The sequence below is a fragment of the Chlorocebus sabaeus genome, chromosome X, assembly GCF_047675955.1.
Source record: "Chlorocebus sabaeus isolate Y175 chromosome X, mChlSab1.0.hap1, whole genome shotgun sequence".
Lineage (NCBI taxonomy): Eukaryota > Metazoa > Chordata > Mammalia > Primates > Cercopithecidae > Chlorocebus > Chlorocebus sabaeus.
The window spans coordinates 84,718,634-84,744,658 of NC_132933.1; the positions used below are offsets into that span (position 1 = coordinate 84,718,634).

The following is a 26,025-nucleotide window of genomic DNA, read 5'->3' on the forward strand; positions in this document are numbered from 1 at the left end:
GCCCTATATAATAGCCTCCACTCCCCCGTCCAATACCCTATTCTCTCTCTCTGTCTCATGATTTTTAATACTCTCCCTTCTTTATTCCACTTTACTTTCACTGACTTCCTTATTGTTTATTTTTTTAAGAAGGCAAAGTAAACAAATAGCTTAAGTATTTTTATTTGTTTGCAACTAAGCTTGTTAACACTATATAATGAAAATGTACAAAGAATGATGTTGCAGTTTTTGGTTAGATTTAAGTTAAAGACATTCATTAATAAGGAATCTTCAAACATGAGTATTCCAGAAATTTCTCTAAGCCATCTGATCTGAATAACTGTCTCTGAGTAACACCTTACTTTGTAAGGTATTGTCATGCATTTGAATTAAACTCAGATTTTTTCAAAATAAGCCCTGATTTTAAAAACTATTCTATATTCAAACTAAAAGAATATAAACAGAACTTTTCCTTTGCAGAAACAATAAAGGAAACAAGGCATTTTGTAAAATATGGTCCTGAGCAAGTCACAGTAAAAAATAAATGTATACTTCTACCTGCTCAAAACAGAGGCTACTTTCTGTTCCTCAGTCTTGGAAACAAGGTTAAGAACAGCCTATATGTGACTTCGGGCAGGGGGTTGCCAAAACAGCTCAAGCAGTTGACCGTGGACACCTCAAATGAATTTGGGAGAACCTGACCAAAGGATCCAAATTCTATTTTTAATAACTAATACAAAGGTGAAGTGGCTCCTCCCAAGTAGCAGTGCTGCCGAGGCCCAGGCCCAGCTCTGAGCTTACCTGTTATGCTCCCAAGCAAACCCTGATCCTTCTGCTCCAGGGAAGACCTTTTCCCTTTAGAGGTTCAATTTCCAGGGAGCTCTGTGATTGTGTGAATGAGGTGAGCGCTGACTCCGTGTGAGTATTTTAAGGCTTGGAGTCAAAGTATTTTTCTAACACGCTTAGGCAGAGTCCGTGTGTCAATGGCTCATCTCCAGTTTGTTCTAATTTCTCACCACATATTTGTAGATCTACGACCACAGACCTTTGCTATATTATCATAATCACAGCTAATGTCCATCCTAACTTACGATTCATATTCTGTGCCTGGAAACAGTCCCTGTATTTAACAATAAAACCTACACATAAAAACAATCCACTATTGCAACTTATATGGTCACAAAACATTAATGATCTTCTGTAGAACAAGCAATTTTTTATTTATTTTTATTTGTTTTTTATTTTTTTGAGACAGTCTCACTCTGTCACCCAGGCTGGAGTGCCATGGCACGATCTTGGCTCACTGCAACCTCTGCCTCCCGCGTTCAAGTGATTCTCCTGCCTCAGCCTCCTGAGTAGCTGGGACTACGGGTGCCTGCCACCATCCCCAGCCAATTTTTGTATTTTTAATAGAGACGGGATTTCACCATGTTGGCCAGGCTGGTCTCAAACTCCTGACCTCAGGTGATCCACCCACCTCCACCTCCCAAAGTTCTGGGATTACAGGTGTGAGCCACAGCGCCCGGCCAAGCCAATGTTTTTAACCATAATTGTCATGAATTAAAAACAGTCAGAATCCCCAAGATCAAAAAAAAAAAAATTGCACTATACAAATAATAACTTGAAATATACATACACACACTCTCATACACACTTCTTACAGAACTGTGCTTGGGGAAGTTCCATTTGTTGAGTGCCACTGAAGGCATATTTTGCTAAACTGCTGCTCCAGGTATTTTTGTTTAGAAAATCTATCACAGTAGGGCACAGCTGTTTACTGGATGAGCAGAAAAGGAAGATATGCTTGTGGCAACCAAAAAGTTTTAAGGTCTTTCAAGTTGTATAAAATGGACCTGCAGAAATGTTTAAGTGTTCTCAGGATGCAAAGTTGGAGCTGAAATGTGTTATCAAACCAGTTGCAAAAAGTGTACAGCAGGCATCTCTTGAGGTCAAACCTGGTACCCAGATATATGACAAAGCTTCAGGACACATGGCTTGTTGGCCTTGTCCCATACCGTTGCATAATCTGATCATGTGTGGATTTTGCAAAAGATTCATTCATATTGTTCTGCTAGTTTGGTATTGAGGATTTGCTCATACTCCTCCTGAATCTTATCTTCATAGTTTAAGACATGCTCACATATTATTCCAATTTATCAGAGGGTAAATGTGGGCTGGTCCTTCTTCATCCATGAGGAACCTGGAGAGCTAGGTGCTATGAGTGCTGAGGAGTGAGGTTGACTTTCTGAAGAACAAGCTTCACTCTGATTAAGAACAATTTCTAAATGTCTCCACCTCTGATAACGACTATATTCAGTTTTGTGTTCTGAAAAATTTGCTCTGAAATTGTAAGGCGCCGCTTGCTGCCGGGTGGGGCGGGCTGCTGCAGACTTGGCGGTGGGGTCTGTGTCTGAAGCGGCGGCGGCAGCTTGGCGTCGGGACCTGAGGCCCAGAGTGGGGCCGGGCAGAGAGGCGCAGCGCCACTGCTTCGGGGGAGCAGGGACTCAGCAGCTTAGTCCCGAAGTCCATGGGCCGCTTCAGCGTCTCCCGGTTCGCCAGGTCGCTGAGGGGCCAGGGACCGGGAGTGGACTCGGGGGTAAGTGCGGCCTAAGCTCCGGCTCCTCAGTGGGGCTTGCCAGCCAAGCCCTATTGTTTCCTTTTCTATTGAGATCCAAAGCCAATCCTTTATTATTTGTGTATTCTGTACTGGTGAATTTTCCTAGCATTTAAATTTATTTGTCACCCCTGGTATATTTATACTTCCTTGTATATTTCTTCTTTTTTGATAAACTTAGGTTATGGCTTGTCTACTTTGTTAATTTTTTCAAAAAATTGTGGTTTTAACATTAGATCTGTTTTTCTATTCTCTACCTCATTAATTTATGCCCTTATGTTGCTATTTTCCTTTCTTTTCATTTGTTTTGTTGTTTCTTTTGCCTTTTTAGCTAAGAATGTAATTCATTTTTTAATTTTTATTTTATTGATGAACATGTTTAACTTAGTGAATTTTCCTCTAATCGCCTCATTAAATGTGTCCCACAGATTTTGATATGTAGTGTTTTCATGATCATGTTTTAAAGACATTCTGTGATTTTAATTTGTATTTCTTTCTTTAAAGAATTAAGAGAAAGCTTATAATTTTCCATGCAGAATGGACTTAAAAAGTGATTTTTAGCTTTATTGTAGTATTATTATTAGACAATGTTTATAACATGTCAACTTTATGGAACTTACTGATGTTTCCTTTGTAACCTAATATATGATCACTTTTTGTGAGTGTTTCATGTGCAACTGAGAAGTGTAGCCTCTAGTACCAGGGCATAAAATTTGATATATATCTGTAAGATTGTTATTTAGGTCTTCTACATCTTTACTTATTGTTTATCCACTTGATTTGTTGTTTAATGAAAATGATGTGTTAAAGTTTCTTATTTTTAGTGTGCTTTTGTATACATCTCTAGTATTTTTGCTTTATAAAGGTGGTGGCTGTATTACCTGATGCACAGATATTCATGTATCTTTATTTGGAGAATGGCTTTTAGCATTTAAAGTGTTCTGTGTGGCTGGGTGCAGTGGCTTGTGCCTGTAATCCCAGCACTTTGGGAGGCTGAGCCGGGCAGATCACTTGAGGCCAGGAGTTCAAGAATAGCCTGGCCCAAATGGTGAAACCCCATTTCTACTAAAAATACAAAAAATAGCGGGGTGTGGTGGGCGCCTGTAGTCCTAGCTACTCGGGAGGCTGAGGCATGAGAATCACTTGAACCTGGGAGGCGGAGGTTGCAGTGAGCTGAGATTGCACCACTGTACTCCAGCCTAGGCCACAAATAAAAGTGTTCTTTGTTTAATTTAATGCTTTTTGACTTGAAATCTATTTTGTCTGATATTGATTCCATTTGCCTGGTAGACTTTTGACCATTCCTAAATTTTCCTCTTTTGCTTCACATTCCTTTAAACTTCCAGTCTTCACAGGATATCTCTCCCTTATTTTTTGCCACTTTTTCTCTTACAAATGATACCTTTCAAAGTCTGCCTTTTGAAGACTGCATAGAAAGCTCTTCCCCAAGGCTCTAATCTACCAGTTTGTCATTATTTTTGTGCTTTGTGTGGACTTTGTCTTTCTGGTTGTGATTTCAGATTAATCTTAGGCTACTAGCCCCTTCTTTTCTCATTAACACTCCTGTTTCAGCATTGTCCTTGCTCTCTGGAAAGACTTGTGAGTGATAGCTTGCTGGGATTTCTTTTTTTTTTTTCTACTTACAATTTAATATTTAAGTATTTTATTATATAGGTGTTTTCTTTCTTTTTGTTATGTGAAGGGCATGGCTTTATGTACTTTTATGTTGTTCTGGTGGCTCTATATTGTTTTGTAGAGGATGTGTTTGGAAATTTTGATTTACATAGTCACCATTGTCTTAACATAATATTTTCTATAGGGTTAAAAATACTTTGTAAATATATTTTTTTATTGTTATACTTTAAGTTCTAGGGTACATGTGCACAACATGCAGGTTTGCTACATATGTATACATGTGGCATGCGTAAATATTTTAATAGCTATATGATACTATGATACAAAAATATACCAATAATTTTTCCAATAATTTCCCTCTTTAGCATGTTAGTTTTTTTCCTTTTATGTGATGACATATTTGTGCATAAGTTAATTCCACTACATACTTTGGGTAGATTTACCAAAATATAATTTTTGCCTCAAGGTTATAAATATTGTTAATAATCTTGACATAGTTTGAACACAGGGAGAATCAATTGGCATATGGATATATATTAAGCTGCTAACTAGGGTAGCCTCTATCCTTTTTTCAGGTAGCACCTTTCTCTTTTACATATATATCATGAGCCTGGCCTGAAATAGCTAGTAGGTACCAGTGTGGCTATTTCTGGTGTTTACAGCCAGCATCTCTGTTGAGTGATAGGACTTTGTGCCAATACTAGTTATTAAGTATTTGGAGATCTTCCACCTCCACAGATTATAACATTTATTATTCTGTGGTTGGATTTTCTTTACTTAGGACACACACTTGTCTTATATTCAGTGATAACAAAAGGACAAATGGCCTTTCTTTCAGCTGTCCTTTAGTCTGGCATCCCTGGGTTTTATAATTGAAGAAGAGGGGTGATGTTTAAGAGCCTAAAATACAACTGGCAAGACCTTAACTTGGAGAAACTAATCAATCCTCACATTAGTCATTACTGCTTTCGTGGCTTATGTCAGAGCGTGATGGGCTTATTTCTGCCCACGCTTTCTGTTAGTCACTTGTTTTTCCTCTCACTTGATCTGTTTTATCAACTGCAATTAATCAAAGCTGGGCTTACTATTCATGCAACTAGATTTTTCTCAGTAATATTATATTATCTACCATTTCCTGAATTAACTGGGACACTCTGACATGATCTGTGTACTTTAGGTGAGCCATTGTAACTTTCTGTAGTTGTTTTGTTTGGTTTGCCTCTGAATGTAAAAATAGCATTGTGTTCTCATTTGAGAGTGGTGGTTAGAATCTTTACCAATATATTTTCTATGGTTATTTTTACTTTCAATCTTTTTATTCATCACATTACATGGTAGATGGCTTAGCAATATTTATACAGTAATTCCACAAACCAGCCTCATCCTAGAATCACCTTTGAGACATTATTATTTTTTTAAATACAAACTGCCAGGCCTCATCATGGACCCAATGAATTAATCTCTTGCATTGGGATCCAGAGATCTGCATTTTAAACATCTGCCCAAGTGACTGTCATGCAATTTGGTACCTGACTGTAGACTTATTTTTGAGATGCAAAGTTTAATGGGTGCATACTCAACCAAATCATGACCCCACTGCAGCTCTTAAGTGGTCATCTCTGTGCTAGTTTTTAGAGCTTGTCACCCTTGCTGTATATATATGGCATGCTCCAGGGTGCATTTAAAGCTTTATTTTCTCCATATGTTTAGAAAGTCATTCCTTAACCCAATAACCTATTAAAATTCACTTATGTTTTATTTGTATTATTTAGTGGTTGTATTTTACATTTTATCTCCTCCATGCACTTGAAATTGAGTATGTTGTTTGGTTGTGAAATAGAGATCTAACTTATTTTTTCCCAAATAGTTAATTTTCTATGTTCCATTTTTTGAACAATTCTGCTTTTTTTCCAACCAATTTAAAATGCTGCTTTTATTGTACATTAAGTTCTTACATTTATACGATGGTCTTATCCTGAGCTTTCATTTTTTCCACTGGCCTAACTATTCTTATACTACTATGACCATGCCACATCATTAATCATTTTCCTTTTGAGTAGCACAAAGTTTCCACAATTACTGTTTAAAAAATGTTTCACTCATTTTGCTAGTTTATTAATCCATGTAAACTTTAGAATTATTTTATCACATTCCAGAAAATTAGCTTGTTGGCATTTTGACTACAATTATACTAAATCTATTAATTAATTGGAATTAAGTTGACAACATGCAATATTTAGTCTTTCTATCCAGGATCACAAAATTTTGTTTTTCATTTATGGAAGTCTTTTTGTGTGTAATACTTTTATTTATATTATTTCTGAGACTTAAATAAATCACTCTCTCTCCTCTCTGCTCTGTCTCCCACACACATACACATACAGTGCCACTATTTTTTCTATTACAATTTTGAGGTGTCTATTACTGATATATAGGATGCTTATGATTTTTATATCTTCATTCACTGACCAGGAATTTTAACAAGCTTTCTTGTTAATGTTAAAAACTTTATCAATAGGTCTAAGCATGGTGGCTCATGCTTGTAATCCCAGCACTTTGTAAAGCCAAGCAAGAGGATCTCCTGAGCCCAGGAGTTCTAGACCAGCCTGGGCAACATAATGAGACCCCATCTCTACAAAAATTAAAAGTACAAAAATTGCTGGGCATGGTGGTGCGAGCCTATAGTCCTAGCTAGTTGAGAAGCAGGGGAATGAGGGGCCCTTGAGCCCAGGAGTTTGAGGATGCAGCGAGCCATGACCACACCATTGCACTGCAGCCTGTGTGACAGAGTGAGACCCTTTCTAAAAAAACAAAAACAAAAAAAGTATCAGTAGTGTCTCTTGCATTTTTCAGTTAGACAGTTATATGATAGGTAAATAATGATTATTCTATCTCCTTTCCAATGGGTTTGACTTTTCTGTTTTTGTTTCTTTTTAAAATTACATTGAGAACCCAGTTCCTCACCACCTTTGCTGTTCATTACACTCAGTGAAGAGTTTTTTTAAAAAGTATCAGGACTCACCTGAATCAGAGATTCTGCTTTACTTGATGTAGGGGGAAGCTGGGTATTGTCATTTTTAAAAGCCTCTCAGATGTTTCTAGAAGCTGTGTTTGAGAATCATTGTTCTAGACACTCTGACCAAATGATAAGTAGTACTAGTGATAGCAGACATCCTTTTCTGGCTTCTGATCATAAGCTTCTAGTATTGCACCATTAATGGTGATATGAGCTGATCATTTGAGATTGACTCAATGGTGTGTTGGAGGCAGCTGGTACCTGCTCAAAAGGTGTAACTGTACACATATTTTCCCAACTTCACATTCATTGGCATTATGTTGATCACTTCAAATCAGCCATGGTTGATTCACATGGAAATTGACAAATGCTAAAATCAGCACTCTCCACCTTCTGTGTCGACCTGTTCATTATTTACCAGCACATCACAGTAAATCTTTATTAGCTTAAAGAAGTATTCTTAAAAAAAAAAGTATTCTTTTATTATTAGGCTAAGAATAATTTTTGTCCTTCGTTATCATTTGTCTTTCATTGCAGCTACCTTTTAATCACATTGTCATCTTCTATCAGCCGAGTTCTAAAACCTTGTGTATCTCACTGTAAATGCTTTTTTCCAGAGGGATTCCTGTATTTTGATTCTTCAGAGAGTTTTCCTTCTATTAAACTACACTGACTTTTCCTAAACCTAATAACTCTTTTTATGGAGGAAACTTTTTTTCTTCTTCATCCTCCCTCCTGCTACCCTTCCTGTCCTCTGATACTCACCAATCTGCTCTCTATCTTCATGAGATCCACAGACCTAAGAACTTGTTTAGTTTGTTCTTTTGATTGGTTTATAGACAAGCAAGAGTCAAATTTGAGTTTGTAAGATATCAGCGTGAGTTCTTGCATAAAAATTTCAGATACAAATGAGTAAAAAAATTAAAAAATCTTCCGATAATCACTGCTGTGGTGAGCCACCGATTCAGAAGGTAGGGTGTTTGGGTGGAAAAGAGTGGTTCACAGTGGACAACCTAGAGGAACAGATGGACTGCATGTTCTTCAGGTAATCCTGTATGAATACTGTCTTGTCACAAAGATGTATGTAAGAATTACAGACTATGGCCGGGCACAGTGGCTCACGCCTATAATCCCAGCACTTTGGGAGGCCGAGGCTGGCAGATCACTTGAGGTCAGGAGTTCAAGACCATCCTGACCAATATGGTGAAACCCCACCTCTACTAAAAATACAAAAATTAGCTGGGTGTGGTGGCACACACCTGTAATCCCAACTACTCAGGAGGCTGAGGCATGAGAATCGCTTGAACCTGGGAGGCAGAGGTTGCAGTGAGCGGAGATTGCACCACTGCACTCCAGCCTGGGCAACAGAGTGAGAGACTGTCTCAAAAAAAAAAAAAAAAAAAAAAAAAAAAAAAAAAAAAAAAATGAATTACAGACTATAAAGCTGGAATTGCTATTCTCTGAGAAGTAATTATAATGTACAAATCATCGTCTAGTCAGATGAATGTAGACCAACATGCTATACAATCAAGCTGAAATTGGAGTTGACAGTGTCTTATGAATATTAGGGATCCCAACAGACACATGGCTAAATTGATGTTTACTCTCAATGAGAATGGAACAGGCCTTGGGCAGGGCCATGCTTTTTCTATACCCAGATTTTTGAGGGGTTTTATCCTGAAGGGATAATGAATTTTATCAAATGCTTTTTCAGTATCAATTGAAATTCTTGTATCGTTTTTGTCCTTCATTTTATTGATATGATGTACTGTATTGATTTATTTGTGTATGTTGAACCATCCTTGCATCCCTGAGATAAATCCCACTTGGTCATGATAAAGGATTTTTAAAATTTGTTGAATTTGGCTTGCTAGTATTTTGTTGAGTGTATATATATATGTATATATATCAGTGGTCATGGCCAGTAGTTTTTTTTTTGTTGTTGTTTGTTTGTTTGTTTGATGTATGTTTGTCTGGTTTTGGTATCAGGGTAATATTGGCCTTGTAGAGTGAGTTTGGAAGTACTCCTTCCCACTCTATTTTTTCAGAATAGTTTGAGTAGGTTTAGTATTAGTTCTTCTTTAAATGTTTGGTAGAATTCAACAGTAAAGCCATTGGGTCCCAGACTTTTCTTTGCTGTTAGACTTTTTATTATGCCTTCGATCTTGTTCCTTGCTATTGGTCGGTTCAGGTTTTGGATTTATTCCTGGTTAAATCTTGGTAGGTTGTGTGTGTCTAGGAATTTATGAATTTCTTCTGGTTTTCCCATTTATTGGCATATAGTTCCTCATAGTAGCCACTAATTACCCTTTGAATTTCTGCAGTATCAGTTGTAATGTCTCCTTTCTCATCTCTGATTTTATTTATTGATATATTCTCTCTTTTTATCTTAATCTGGCTAAAGGTTTGTCGATTTTATGTATCTTTTCAGAAAACCAATTTTTTGTTTTATTGATCTTTTTGTTTTATTATCATGTCAAATTCATTTTATTTCTGCTCTGATCTTAATTATTTCTTATCTTCTACTAATTTGGAGTTTGGCTTGCTCTTGCTTTTCTTGTTCTTTAAGATGAGTCATTAGGTTATTTGAAACTTTTCTTTTTGATGTAGGCATTATAGCTATAACCTTCCGTCTTAGTACTGCTTTTACTGTATCCCATAGGTTTTAGTATATTACATTTCCACTATCATTTGCTTCAAGAAAATTTTCAGTTTTCTTCTTAATTTTGCCATTGGCCCACTGATCATTCAGGAGGATATTAATTTTCATGTGTTTATATAGTTTCCAAAGTTCCTCTTGTTACTGATTTCTGGCTTTTTTTTTTTTTTTTTTTTTTTTTCCCATTGTGGTCAGAGAAGATGCTTGATATTATTTCAGGGTTTTTGAATGTTTTAAGACTTGCTTTACGGGTGGGTGCAATTGCTCACACCTGTAATCCTAGCACTTTGGGAGGCTGAAGTAGGCAGATCGCTTGAGTCCAGGAGTTCGAGACCAGCCTGGGTAGCATAGTGAAACCCTGTCTTTACTAAATGTACAAAAAATTATCCAGGTGTGGTGGCACACACTTGTAGTCCCAGCTACTAGCCGGGGCTGAGATGGGAGGACTGCTTGAACCTATGAGGCCGAGACTGCAGTGAGCCACTGCATTCCAGCCTGGGTGGTGGAGTGAGACCTTGTCTCAAAAAAAAAGACTTGTTTTGTGACCTAACATATGGTCTGTCCTTGAGAATGTTCCATGTGCTGAGGTGAAGAATGTGTATTCTGTAGCCATTGGATGAAATGTTATGTAAATATCTACTAGATCAATTTGGTCCATAGTGCAGATTAAGTCCAATACTTGTTTGTTGATTTTCTGTCTGGGAGATCTGTTTAATGCTGAAAGTGGGGGTGTTGAAGTGTTTAGCTATTATTCTATTGAAATCTACCTCTCCTTTTAGCTCTAATAATATTTATATGTTTGGGTGCTCCAGCATTGGATGTATTACATTTAAAATTGTTATTTCCTCTGGCTAAATTGACCCCTTTATCATTATGGGGTCATAATGATCTTCTGAAGATTTAAAGTACTGAAGGAAAAAAAAACTTTTATTGTATAATAGTATATCCAGTGGAAATGTCCTTCAAACATGAAAGAGAAATAAATAAAGAAATAAATATGGAAGGTCATATTTCCCGACAAACAAAAGCTGAGGGATTTTATCAATACGAGATCTGTCCTATAAGACAGATGATCTTCTTTGTCTCTTAAAGTTTTTGTCTTGAAATCTATTTTTTCTAATATAGGTGTAGCTACTCTGTTCTTTTTTGGTTTCCATTGGCATGGAATATCTTTTTTCCACCCTTTTATTTTCAGTCTATGTGTGTCTTTACAGGATAAATGTGTTTTTTGTAGGCAAGAGTCTAATTATTTTATTCATTGAGCTACTGTATGTCTTCTGATTGGAGAGTTTTTTCCATTTATATTCAATGTTATTATTGATAAGTAATGATTTACCCCCTCCCATTTTATTACTTGTTTTCTGATTGTTTTATGGCCTTGTCTTCCTTCTTTTCTTCCTGTCTTTTTAGTGAAGTAGATTTTCTCTAGTGGTATGATTTTAATTTCTTACTTTTTATTTTTTGTGTATCCATTGTATCTTTTTTGATTTGAGGTTATTAAGAGGTTTGCAAATTCTCTCTTATAACCCATTATTGTAAACTGATGCCAACTTATGACTGATAGCATAAACAAACAAGGAAAAAGAAAACTAAGAAAAACTTTACACTATAATTTTTTCTGCCCACTTTTCAGTTTTTTGTTGTTTCCATTTATGTCTTATAGTACTCTCTATGTCTTTAAAAGTTGTTGGAGTTATTATTTTTTATTGGTTAATTGTTTAGTCTTTCTACTTAAGAGAAGTTGACACATTACAGTTATGGTGTTATAATATTCTTTGTTTTTCCGTGTACTTGCTATTACCAGTGAGTTTTATATCTTCAGGTGATTTATTAGTGCTCATTACTGTTCTTCTCTTTCTGAATGAAGTACTCTCTTTAGCAAATCTTGTAAGATAGATCTGCTATTGATGAAATCTCTCAGCTTTTGTTCGTCTTGGAAAGTCTTTATTTTTCCTTCATGTTTGAAGGACATTTTCACCAGATATACTATTCTAGGGTAAGAGTTTTTTTTCTCCTTCAGCACTTTATGTCATGCTGCTCTCTCTTGGCCTGTAAGGTTTCCACTGAAAAGTCTGCTATCAGACATATTTGAGCTCCTTTTTATGTTACTTGTCTCTTTTCCCCTTGTTGCTTTTAGGATCCTTTTTTTTTTTTTTATCCTTGATCTTTAGGAATATGATTATTAAATGCCTTTAGATATTCTTGTTTGGGTTAAATGTCTCTGGTGTTCTATAACCTTCTTGTACTTCAAAGTTGATATCATTGATACTATCCCATTGAATAAGCTTGCTACCCCTGTCTCTTTCTCTACCTCCTCTTTAAGGCCAATAACTCTTATATTTGCCCTTTGAGACTGTTTTCTAGATCCTGTAGGCATGCTTCGTTGTTTTTCATTCTTTTCTCTTTTGTCTCCTCTAAATGTGTATTTTCAAATAGCCTGTCTTCAAGCTCATCAATTCTTCTGCTTGATCAATTCTGTTATTATAAGGTTCTGATGCATTCTTCTGCATGTCACTTGCATTTTTCAACTCCAGAGTTTCTGCTTGATTTTTAAAATTATTTCAATGTCTTTGTTAAATTTGTGTGATAGAATTCTGAATTCCTTTTCTATATTATATTGAATTTCTTTGAGTTTTCTCAAAAGAGCTATTTTGATTTCTCTGTCTCATATGTCACATACCTCTCTTTCTCCAAGAGTAGTCTCTGATGCCTTATTTAGTTCATTTTGGAAGGTCATATTTTCTTGAATGGTCCTGATGCTTGTGAATGTTCATCTGTTTCTGGGCATCGAAGAGTTAAGTAGTTAGTGTAGTCTTCTTAGTCTGGGCTTGTTTGTACTTGCCCTTCTTGGGAAGGCTTTCCAGATATTTGAAAGGACTTGAGTGTTTTGATCCAAGCCATATCTGCATTAGAGAGCATCCTATACCCAGTAATTCTGTGGTTCTTGCAGATCTGTAGCAGTACCACCTTGATGGTGTTGAATAAGATCTGGAAGACTTCTCTAGATTACTAGGCAGAGACTCTTGTATTCTTTCCTTACTTTCTCCTTTTACTTTTTAAGTCCACTTTTACTTTTCCCTCTACTTTTCTGAAGCAGAAGGAGTCTCTCCCCAGAGCTACCACAGCTGGGAATGTGTTGAGTCATACCTGAAGCCCACAGAATTTCATCTAAGGCCCAATGAGTACTATCTGGGTTTTGCTTCTGGTTATTTAGGGTCCAAGGGTTCTTTAGTCAGCATGTGATGGGTCCTGCCACACTGGGTTCTTCCATTCAAGGCAGTGGGTTCCCTTCTGGCCCCAGGTGTGTGTAGAAATGTCTGGGAGCTAGGGTCTGGAAAAGGGGCCTTAGGACTCTGATGAGTGCCCTAGGCTACTGTGGCTGAGCTGGTATACAAGATGCAAGACAAAGTCCTCTTTACTCTTGCCCCCTCTTTTCCTCAAGCAGAAGTAAGGGGGGTCTCTTTTGGAGCCTTGAGGTGTGCTGTATGGGGTGGTGCAAGGACTCCCATAGCCACCATTGCTGATGTCTCAGTAGGTTGCATGCCTCCCAAGTTCACTGGCTCTGAGCCCAGTTCAACATTAGGACTAATGTAAGAGTTGCAGTCCTTGTGGCTTAGAGTGTCCTTCAAGTTTATTTAGGGACCCAGAGCACTTTAACCTGCCATGTCAAGGCTTAGAACTGGGATGTGTGATTCCCCTCTAGCTAGGGCTGGTTTAAATGTTTCCTGTGTGGGTTGTCCTTAGCTGAGTTCAGCCTGATTTTGCTTTCTTCTGTGTGACAGGGTAGCATGGGATTCAATGCAGTGTCTCACAACTACTGCACTCTCTCTTTCTCAAGTACACATATTCCAGTATCTCTTTTTTGGAGAAATTTTTGCTCATATTTTCTTACCCATTTTTTACTTGGGTTATTTGTTTTCTTGTTATTTAGTTGTTTGAGTTACTTCTATATTTTGGATATCAGCCCCTTATCAGATTTATGGTTTGCCCTTGTTTTTACCCAATCCGTGGGTTGTCCCCTCACTGTGTTGTTTCCATTTCTTTGCAGAAGCTTTTTAGTTTGGTGCAATTCCATTTGTCTATGTTAGCATTTGTTGCTTGTGCCTTTAGAGTCTGATCCAAGAAATCATTGCCTGGACAAATGTCATGGAGCTTTTCACCTATGTTTTCTTGTAGTAGTTTTATGGTTTCTGGTCTTACATTTAAATCTTTATTCATTTTGTGTTGATTTTTGTACACACTATAAGATAGGGTCCAATTTCCTTCTGTATGAGGATATCCAGTTTTTCCAACACCATTTACTGAATACAGTATCCTTTCCCCGTTCAGTGTTCTTGGCACCTTTCTCAAAAAATCAATTAACTCTAAGTACTTGGGCTTATGTCTGGATTTTCTATTCTGTGCCATTGGTTGACTGGTCTGTTTTTATGCTAGTACTATGCTGTTGTGATTATAATAACTTCATAATATATTTTGAAGTCAGAGAGTGTGATACCTTCATGTTTGTTCCTTTTGCTAAAGATTGCTTTGACTATTCAGGGTGTTTTGTCATTTCATATGAATTTTATGATTATCTTCTATTTCTGTGAACAATGGACCTTGGAATTTTGATAGGAATTGCATTGAACCCGGAGAACGCTTTGGGAAGTATGGACATTTTAACAAGATTAGTTCTTCTAATCCATGAACATGGACTATTTTTTCATTTATTTGTGTCTTCAGTTTGTTTTATCAGTGTTTTATGGTTTTTAGTGTAGCAGTTATTCACTTCCTTTACTAAATTTATTCCTAAGCTTTTCTTTATTTAATACTATTGTAAATGGGATTGGTTTTGAAATTTTTTTCAAATAGTTCATTGTTAGTATATAGAAATGCGACTGATAGAGGCTAAACATTACTCTGATGATCTTGTTTTTGCCACCTCTGTTATTTTTGGTTTTGCCTAAAGACTTAAATATCATCTGAGAAGCACAATTCTTTTAGTCATATTTCCGTAGTTACATATGAGCCCAGTTGATACGGTGGTAAGGTGTCATGGGTGGGGAAGTCTTCTATAAGATTATGTCTCTTTTAGTGAGCTGTGCCCCTGGCCTGTGACTTACTTAAGTTCTTCTCAGGATTTTTTTTTCCCCTCTTGGGAGAGACTAGAAGGCAAATTGGGTCTGGAATTTGGTATTTCCCTTCACCTCGTTCACTTAGGTTCTGATAAAACTGCAGGAGGTTATGATCTGGTAAAAATAGTTTCTCTTGAGGGAAGACCTTTTTAAGAAGAAGAGAAGGGTCTGTGAATATTTTTAAATGACTACTTATCTTTCCCCACTGCTGGAAGCATGGGGGGATTTTTCACCATCAAAACTTGATAGGACTCCTGTAGGTAAAATTCACAAAAGTGTGGGAGCCCCTTTTGGACTGGGTGCCATTGGAGTTTTTACCTCTCAAATCCAAACATATTAAGCCTTTAGCAATTTGTAAATTACAGGTTAAGTTATCCTATCCCAGTGCTGGTTCCCAAGGAGTTTTCTATTCCTGGGCTTCTGTTACAATAAGATTTGGTTCTCTCTATCTCCTCACTTCTGGGGACAGCCATTTACCCTATGACCCCAGTTATCTGATGAATCTAAGAAGAGTTGATTTTGTTTGTTCAGTTTTTTCTTGTTGTGCGAATTGGATAGATTACTTTCTTATTCCTTATATGGTAGACCAGAATGCAGTCATGTTTTTGAAACATCAAAGATTTGCTTCTTCTAAAGTTTTGATCTCTTAAAAACTACTTAGGGTAATATACTTTGTTTTTCTTTTAAAAGAGGGAAAATGTAAGATGTTTTTGATGATTAACTTTTGGTTTCTGTTTACTTTTCTCAAATAGATCCTAAATGCCCAGGAGATGTTGATTTTCATAATAGTGACTGGGACATTAAGACAATCACCAGTTCCTTGAAATTCTACCTCAGGTATGCCTGATTTGAATTGGTAGTTTGCTTTTCATAGCTGGTGAAATTTCTCTGGGTGTTGAGTGGAGTTAATGTGGTCTCAGTTCCAGGAGGCTGGGTAGAATTGCTTAAGAAAAAACATGTGAAGATGATTTTTGGCCAAGAATGTGCAAAGACTGTTTTTTAAATCTGAGAGTTTAAAGCAAGAGAAGCATAAAAATAATAGAATTGTTATTGAAAAAAGGCTAAAAAGATTATGTTAAAAAATCATGCACTTGCAATAACTGAATATGTTTTGCTCTTCACAGATACAGTGATGTCATGATGGATTCACTAGTAGAATCAGGACCTGGGACTATTCAGGGTGGCTAACATGTTTTAGAGGATAATACCCATTTTGAAACGTCAAATTGCATTGGGGCAAAAATGGTCTATATATGTGATGTGCTACGTATCATGTATTAATCCAGATAATGGAAATAAAAACCAAGAAAATACAACTGTAATAATGTTGGAGCTAAATGAACTGTCAGCAGTATGGAAAGAAGTTAGCTCACCAACAAAATTTGGGAATGTGCAATATTGATGAATATATTATTCAGTTTATTGGCATAAATTTATATTATGCAAAAGGTGTTTGAGACATATATATTTTTAAACACATTGATTTCTTACCACTCTTTATGTCTCATAGTATGTATCGTGCTTTATGTGCAAAAGCCTCTTCTTTTCAATGATTGTGTTCTTGAGCCATTAAGATTAATACATAAGCTCTGGGAAATCTCACTAATCCAAAATAGATTGGGTTTCAGATATTACTGTTAAATGTTTTGCTACTGTAGCATCATCTTAGAGCTTTCCATAAACTTGAATGTTCTTTCCAGGAATATTTCTCCTGCATTTGCTGGTGAAGAAAATAACTGTTATTGGAGGGTTTATTCTGTACTAGGCTGCGGCTAGTTGTTTACACTGATAGTGTCATTGTTTTCTTCTCCCATTAACCAAGTGTACTAGGTGGTACTTGACTCATTTTGCAGATGGGGAAACCAAGGTGCACCACTTTCTCTATTAAGTATTAGCCATGGTCCCAGCTTGTATTTTTTAAATCTAAGTGTCTCTGACTTATAAGGCCCCTGGCACTGGGGCATCTACTTCTCCTGCCCCCTATCCCAGGAGCTTTGGCCTTCTTTGAATGGCTTGGTAATTTAGTAAAGACAGAGAGCAATCTGTTATGAACACTTTAAGAAGACTTGTTGTGATGAGAATAGTAGGAATAAGTGATTCTGTATCTGTAGCTTCCTTCAAAGGAGTCTCAACATTTTCTTAGATTTGTAAGGCCTTCCCCACATTGCATTATTCCCAGCTCATCCTATAATAGGCAGTGTGGCCCTTTTCAAAGATGAGAGGGTCCAACCTGAAAGTGTGAGTGGGCAGCACCCCCAGTAAGTGATATTTGTTCTTGAGACTCATCCATGGTTCTGTAATATACACCAGCCAGTAAATACCCTTTAGAGTTCTCAAAGATAGCTGTGTTCCAGGGCAGGTCTCCACCCTCTGTTCTAGGTAACTAAATCACCCCTTATCTCTAACCTTTCAAGAGAAGTCCTCTAGAAATCATCCCTTCTCTCTCCTCTATTTTTATCCTCTCTCATTCTACTGGCTCTTTTTCCCAGCATGTAATTATGCTCCAGCCACATACATCTTTAAATCACTAAATGATTCAGTAAAAATATCCTGACTGCTTACTCTGTGCCAAGTGTGATGTTAGGCACTAGGCAGTTGTGTATAGATATGGTCTCTGACCTTAAAGAACTTATTCTAGTAAAGGGGACAGTCAGAAGACAAATAATCATACAAATATAATAAACTCTAATAAGTACTCTGAAGGAAAGTTATAATGTGCTATGAAGGCATTTAATAGGAAGATGTCACCCATTTTGGTTTAAACTGAGGTTTGAACTGTAAGTTGGAATCAACTAAGTGGGAGTTGGGCTCCAGACAGAATATGCAAAGACTTGAGGCCGGAGGGAGGAAGGCCCCTTCAAGAAACTACATGAATCAGTATAGGGGGAGTATTGAGTGTAGAGAGGGAGGGAGAGGTATGTAAGGGCCATATCATTCAGGGCTTTAAAGGATCTTTTAAAAATTGGGGTCTAAATTTATCTTAAAAGTAATGGGAATATATTAAAAGATTTTAAACAAGAGGTGCATACTGAGATTTGTATTTTGAAATAAAAAAAGTATGGCGATTAGATTACAGTGATATAAAATGGGCAGAGGTGTGTAAATCAGCAGGCTATGGCTGTCTTCCAGGCAAGAGATGATGCTCATGCTTGGACTAGGGAGTAGCAGTAGATATTCCTAGAAGTAAGCATATTCAAGAGATTTGGGAAGTAAAATTGATGAGTTGGATATGAGGATTAGGGATAGGGAGACAAAAAGGTGACTTCCATGTTTCTGTCCCATACAACCAAATGATGGTCATGCATTTACTGATTTGAGAAACACAAGAAGACTAAGTTTGAGGGAGGCAATAAGTTGGAATTTGGATATATCAAATTTGGGTGCCTTTGAAGAAATCAGGGCACAATATTAAGCAGGCAATTGAATACATAGGTCTGAAACTCAGTGATGAGCTCATGGCTTGAACTAAAATTTGGTGATCATTAACCATACAGATGATAGTTAGAGCCAGGAACTTAAACAAGATTGCCTAATGAGATACTTTACCCCTTCTGAGTGAGGACTAAGCTCTGATTTTTTTTTATCTTGCCCAAATTCCTTTCTAAGGAGTTTGGGGAGTCATGCCCTCCAAGCCATAAATTCTCATCAGATGGATTTTATTTAACCCTGTATATCATGACTGACTTTCCGTCTGACTCTGGCATAACACAGGAAAAAAATGAAAATGTTTTACCCCAAAATATGTTTTCTTGCCATACCTTGAAATTGCCCTGCAAAGTCTCTTGTGGGAAAAATCCACATTCTATAGAGAATCCCCTTCCCCCATTGTTTTCCTTCATTTCTTTCCAGATCCACTAGATAATCAACTAAGAGCCAGGTGCCCTTTTAGGTCTAATAAAAAACATTTTAAAACCTGCTCTCTCTAAAGTCGGTATCTGAGAGATTCCTCTGCACAATAAAACTTGGTCTCCACAGTCCTTTGTCTTAACCTGAACATTCCTTTCCACTGATCCCAGGTCGTCAGATAAACTCAACGAATTGTCAACCAGAAAATGTTTAAATTTCCCAACCAGAAAATTTTAAATTCCTCAAAGTGGGAAGCCCCCCACTTTGAGTTGTCCTGCCTTTCTGAACCAAACCAGTGTATTTCTTAAATATATTTGATTGATGTCTCATGCCTCCCTAAAAACATATAAAACCAAGCCGTACCCCGACCACCTTGGGCACAAGTTCTCAGGACCTCCTGAGGGCTATGTCACAGGCCATAGTCACTCATATTTGGCTCAGAATAAATCTCTTTAAATATTGTACACAGTTTCACTCTTTTTGTCGACATCGGCCAAGCTTCCGTGTCAAGTAATATACACTCCCGGTCTGTACTTCTTAACTCCCCAGTTCCTTCTTAACTCGTTGTAATCTAACTCTTACCCCCTCTGCTCCAGTGAAGCTGCTTTTGCCAGGGTCACCAGGGATATCCTCAATGCTGCACAAAAAGCACAGTTGTCAGTCTTTACCTTACTTGACCTTTTTGTAACATTTGAAGTTGTTAACAAGTCTTCCTGGATACTTTCTTCTGTTTTGGATTCTGCTGAATCACTTGCTTTTTGTTTTTCTCTAACCTCTGGTCATTTTTGTGGATCTCCTTTATGGGCTTTCTACTTGGTATTTTCCAGGGCTCTCTACTTATTTTACTATAGTAGAACGACTGAAAACTGCAATATCTACAGGGACCAGGAAATAAAACTGAGTGAAGTAGACTATTTTCCTATTAAACACTTTGCACATTGAACCTTTATTTGCATGACAAGCCCTTTGTTTACATACAAACAGCAGTGTTGTTTACTTCTACAAAGAACCAGTAGAGCCAGATCTTTGCATTTTTCAACAGAGACAGGGGATATGGATTTGTATATGAAATATCTCATTTTAAAATATTTTGATAATTGATTCAATTCCATTTCACTTTTAATACACTGTGCTGGACAAAGAAGAAATATCAGAAGGCCTCATGTAGCTGTTTGACTGCCGGTTTGCCAGCTCCCCTGGAGAAGTAGCATCTGTTCTTGTGGTTTCGTCATCTGTTCTCTAGGTTCCTGATTTTCACATCTGCTTCTCTAATCTAGCAGAGCCCTGCATCCAACTTCTTAGTAGACATCTCCTTCCTGAGGCTTCCCTGACTTAGCATCTCTACTTCCCTCTTAATCAACTCTTTTTCTCTTCATTCACCCAAACCAAATTGCTCCCTCACCATCATACCCAATCAAAGAAGGAGTTCTTTCTTTAATATTTTTCAAAACACTCTCCTCACCTATTCTTTCTATGCTTTGTCACCCAGGCTGGAATGCAGTGTTGTGATCATGACTCATTGCAGCCTTGCCCTCCCACCACACCATTCTCTCTCTCAGGCTCAAGCAGTCCTCCCATCTCAGCCCCTTGAGTAGTCTGGACTACAGGCACGCACCACCATGCCCAGCTACTGTTTTTATGTTATTTTTAAGAGGTAGGGGTCTCATTAAATTGTCCAGACTGGTCTCGAACTCTTGGGCTTAAGTGATCCTCCTGCCTTGGCCTCCTGACGTGCTAGGATTACAGATGTCAGCCACCACAACTAGCCCCTCTGTTTGTCTTTTATTATCTTTTGCTTGGATTACTACAGTAACAACAGTGGCAGGCAGTATAGTATAGTAATTAAGAGCATGGACTCAGGAGACAGACTTCCTGCTTCTACCACTTATTAGCTGTGTAATTTTGGATGAGTTTTTAACTTCTCTAGGCCTCAGTTTCCTCATCTATAAACTGGAAATGGTACCTACCTCACAGAGTTGATATGAGGTTTAAATGGGTTAATACATGTAAATCACTTAGAGCAGTACAGAGTTTGCTTTTCTTATAAGTATTAGTTGATTATTTACTTCCTCAGAGCCACCTACCATGTACCTTTATTTTATCATCATACTTGTCCCACTGCATTGCAAGTTTTGTGTATGGTGCTCTTTTCTACTAAACTATTATCTCCTTGAAAGTTTGGACTGTTTCTTTTCATCTCTGGATCCCCAATACCTGGCACAATGCCAGGTACAAGTAGATGCTCAATGTTTTTTGACTAAATGAGTAAACCCATTTGAGCCTGAGTTGCCTCCTCCCATAAATGGGGATTTGGATAACTGCTCCGCCTCACAGGATTATTGGAAGAATCAATTGGGAGGACAATTGCAAAAGCACTTTGGAAATTCTAAGGATCTATCAAATTGTAAGGGATTCATGGTAGCATTCAGAATGGGTCCCCTCTGGAATTTTGTGGGACTGATTTGTGCCTCTTTTCACTTTTGTGAGCTAGTTGGAGACCTTGCTAGAGGGCTCAGCCCATGCTTTTGCAGGTCTTTTGTTGAATTACTAGCAACTTGGACTCCCCTGAGGAAGCTTCAGGTGAAGAGAAGAATGTATATAATCCCACTAAGCTGTAGGGCTCAGGAACTTCAGCCTTGCTGTCCCCAGAACTAAGAATCCAATACCTAGCTGCTTTCTTCCCAAAGCAACTGACAATTTTCATTCATTTCAGGAATCTTTCTGAACCTGTCATGACCTATAGGCTTCACAAAGAGCTGGTCTCTGCTGCCAGTAAGTGTTTATGTTACTAATTAACTGTGTTGTCCTAGTTTCTTAATGTTTACTGTAATAAGCCTTGAAAATTGTTTGAGGGGAAGTGATTGAGGGCACAGAAACATAAAACACATACACAAATTTTACTCAACTGCCAAATGAAAGTATTCTTGCTTGCTGTCTAACTCAAGAGTTCTATTATTTTTCATAATTAGTGTTACTTAAGTAGGCTTGAGAAAATTGGTTAACTTGAGGGTTGTGATGAATATAAAGACTTTATTTATATATGTCTTCATTGCCTCTTCCATCAGAACAAGAACATTGGCTCACATTACCAGGGGACAGCAAAATGGTTACACGACAGTTGCCGTTTCAACTTCCTTCAGCATTTTGCCTGTTCAAATGCTTTTCTATTGTGTTGTGAACCATTGTTCTTAATCTGCTAGTGCCAGCATCAGATTTTCTAGATGAGAAAACTGAGGGAGAGGACGTTAGTACATAGGAAATAAGGCATATAGAATTACCCCCAAAAGTTGGCAATTAAAGAAGCATTGAAAGTTTTGGCTGAGGCCACTGTGTGAGTGCCCCTCTCCACCTCAACGTGGAGGTTCTGCATCATATTCTGTATCATATCCTGTGTGGTGTAGAGGAAAAAGATTCAGGGGACTTAACATCATAATGGGTCTTTGTTGAAACAAGGGAGCTTTGTTCTTTACTTCTGAGCTCTCAGTGATTTTAACAGGAATCCAGAGGCAGCAGCACACTTCTCAGTACCACAAGGAAGGTGGATGGGAATAGGCTTCCAGCTGGAAGTTTATCTGTGAGACTTCAGGAACAACCTGCTGTGCCTGGAGTTCTGACTCCCTCTGAGACAATCTTTTCTTCTCATCCTTCTCTTCTTTTCTATCTTCTGTTTTCTACATCTTTTTAGACCTGTTTCTTTGTGTGTGTTTTTTTCTCTCTCTCTGTCCTTTTTTCTTTCTCTCTCTCTCTGTGTCTTTGTCTTTGTTTCTGGGTCTTTAATTTTTATTGTATTTCAGTGCCTATTTATCTCTGTCTCTTTTCATCTCATTGATTATCTCTCTGTCTCTCTGTGTCTCTGGTTGTCTTTCCCCAAATCTGTGTGTATGTGCATATATATGTGAGAATTTGCTCAATCCAGTTGCCCAGAAAGCCAAACCATTTTTTCTCTTACCCTTCTCTCTTAGAGTCTGATAACCTGGATTACCGCCTAGGAGCTATTCACTCCCTGGTATATAAGCTACCAGACAAGAACCGAGAGATGCTGGAACTTCTGATAAGACACTTGGTCAAGTAAGTAACTGCTGGATTTTCAGAAAAAGTTTCTATTAGACAACTGTTCCGTGTGGTTGGACTACACAGAAGCTTCCTCTCAGCTCTTTCAGCCCCAGTCCTTAAGTGCTTCCTTAGAAGGCTGAATGCTCTGTGAGGAAGGCTGTTTTGCCTTGACCCATGTACATATCTTCTTAGAGTCATCATGCATGTGGGTTGTCTCAGTTGAAAGGTAACAGCAAGGTAGAGTGGGCTTTGCCGTCAGATGAGCCTGGTGTTGAATTGAAGCTCTCCAACTTGTTTGCTGTATAATCTTAGGCAAACCTCTCTGAGTTTGTTTGGTCATCTGCACAATCCCTATAATGAAGGCCAGTTGTGTGGATTAGGATGAACACAGGTAAAATGCATGTCACATGAGAGGCTCTCAAGAAATGGGACTTTTTGTTAAGATTCTGCTCAACTTCTTGCCCTGGTGTGGCTGGCAGTAGCAGACAGTGGGATCCTGGAGAATAGTCCTGGTGACAGGCACTGAGATAGGCAGGTGAAAGGGGCACATGTGTCCCACAGTGGTGCTTCCTGGCCAGAGGATTTAATATTGTGAATCAAGATGAATTTACTTGGCTTAAAAAAAGACAGAAAGCATTCTGTCCAGGAACCAGCAGACCTGGGCCCTAGTTTCATTTCTGCTTTCTGCTATTAGTTCATTTTGTGACCAGGGACAGGCCACTCTTAAGGCCTCTCTTGGTATGTTAAACAGTAAAAAAAGTGAAAATAAGTTTAAAAAATTGTAATGTATTTTAAGTGTATATATTTAGCGAATGCAGTTGCCTGCATACTCAAAAGATGCAGTAATGATACCTTTTAACCTCATTTGGAGAGGCTCTGAAACACCTCAACTCGAGGCCTTTAATGAAGGTGAGTTTCCAGGTTAATGACTCTTTTGGCCTCCCCCTGTAATAAATCCTGAGTGCTTTGCCTATCTGGACCTTGAGTTTTCCTATTATATGTGAGATCTCCAAGATCTGATTCAGCTCTGACTTTCAAAGACTGTTTTCTACACTTCTATAGCAAATGAATATTGTGGACACTGATGTAGATAATAAGCAGAATTAACAAGAGAGGATGGCTTTTATATTTATTGCCAGTGTTTGTAATTTGAGCTAATAGAGAACATTAAGAGGCATCTGGTCTCCAAAAATTAGTTTGTGATAATCTCAGTAAATGTACAAAAATCAGAAAAGAAGCTATTTGCATGTTAATTTAAAGTTGCCCTGGAGGAGTCTTTGAGTCCAAGTTTCAGATCTGTCACAAATATACTGTGTGACCTAGAGAAAGTTCCTTCCACTCTCTGGCCCACAAGTTTGTGCATCTGTAACATGAAGGGACTGAAGCAGTTAATCTCAAAGGGTTTTTTCAGCTTTGACTTTCTGAGAGTCTCAACATGTGACAAGAGCCAAGGACTCAATTGAGGATGCCCTTGCTTAGTGAGCGTCAGGGTGCCTGCTTCTATCTGCCCAAAGGCTGGCTGCTTGGATTACTTTAAGAATCTTAGTCCTCAAAATCTTGAAATCGAAAGAAGACATGAACAAATAGATCACAGAAATAGAATGGCAAATACTCTTAAATATGTGGTAATATGCTCAAGCTCACTCATAGTAACAAAAACACAAACTAAACCTATACTGAGCTACCATTTATGGACAAATCCTAATGCTTATTAATGAGACTATGGGGAAACTGTCCTCCAATACATTTCTTGTGTTAATGCAGTACGGTTCCAGAAGAGGGGATTTGACAATACCTAACAAATCTAAACATTTGGTTATCCTTTGACCCAGCAAAACAGGGTAAAACAGTGCATATGATATTTTAGCTTTTTTTTTTCTTTTTTTAAGGCATATACTCTAAAGATACACCTCCACAAATACAAACAACACATGCACAAGGTTTCTCATTGCAGCACAATTTTCAAAAGCAAAAGATCGGAAACAACACAAATATCTGAAAATAGGGCACTAGTCGAGTAAATAAGGATGTATTAAACAATGTAGTATTATGCAGTAATTTAAGAAAAGAATGAGGAAGATCTCTATGAACTTTGTTTTGTAGTGATTTTCTGGGATATATTACAATTTTCCAGCACATAAAACAAGCAATAACATAAAAAATTTCAAGCTATAAAACAAGGTTTATAATTTGCTAGCTTTTATTTTGTAAGAAAAAAGAGGAAAATAAGAATATGTAAGAATACACACACGTTTAAAAAATTTTGTCAAATGAAGCATACACTAAGATAAATGTTAAAAAACTAATGACTCCAAAAGTTAAATGTAGAGTTGTCATACATCCAGCAATTCCACTCCCAGGTATATACCTAAGATAAATGAAAACATGTGTCCACACAAAATCTTGTACACAAATATCCATAGCAGCATTATTTCATAGTTGTTGAAACATGGAAACAACCCAAATGTCTGTTAACTAACGAATAGGTAAACAAAATGTGGTATACAGGCAATGGAATATTATTCAGCCATAAAAAGGATGAAGTACTGATACATGCCACAACATGGATAAACACCAAAAGCATTATGCTAAGTGAAAAAAACAAGACACAAAAGTACATATATGATTCCATTTATATGTAGTGTTCAGAATAGACAAAGCTATAGAGAAAGAAAGTAGATGAGTTGTTGGCAAGGTCTGGGAAGTGGGGGTATGAGAAGTAATGGGGAGTAATTGATAATGAGTATGAGGTTTCTTTTTGGAATGATGAAAATGTCTGGAATTATATAAAGGGTGACAGTTGCACGGTTCCGTGAATATACTAAAAACCGTTTAATTTTAACCTTTAAAAAGGTGAATTTTATGATATGTAAAATATATTTCAATAAATGTGTTATAAAAATAAACTAATGAAAGTGGTTATTATAGTGGATAGGTGTGGTAAGTAGGGAGGAGGGGATAGGGATAAGAGCTAGATTCCTCTGGGTATACCTCCTTATATACTTATGACTATTAAGCCATATTAATGTTTTACATATCCAAAAAATAAAATTAAATCAAAAATTATAAACCATAAAACTGAACACCAATAAAAGCAAATGAATTTAAT

General features: G+C 37.4%; 1 protein-coding gene and 1 pseudogene across 4 annotated transcripts in view; one reads left to right on the forward strand and one right to left on the reverse strand.

Annotated features, from left to right (window-relative positions):
- Nucleotides 1–26,025, forward strand: part of OPHN1 (oligophrenin 1) — a 374,614-nt gene that overhangs the window by 283,656 nt on the left and 64,933 nt on the right. For all 4 annotated transcript variants that reach the window (XM_073013604.1, XM_073013605.1, XM_073013603.1 and 1 more), the window contains exons 16-18: nt 15,770–15,854; nt 21,577–21,635; nt 22,826–22,931. In XM_073013604.1, coding sequence (XP_072869705.1) covers nt 15,770–15,854; nt 21,577–21,635; nt 22,826–22,931 — 250 coding nt within the window. The remainder of the gene's footprint in view (nt 1–15,769; nt 15,855–21,576; nt 21,636–22,825; nt 22,932–26,025) is intronic.
- LOC140710845 (akirin-1-like) lies at nt 1,841–12,280 on the reverse strand (annotated as a pseudogene).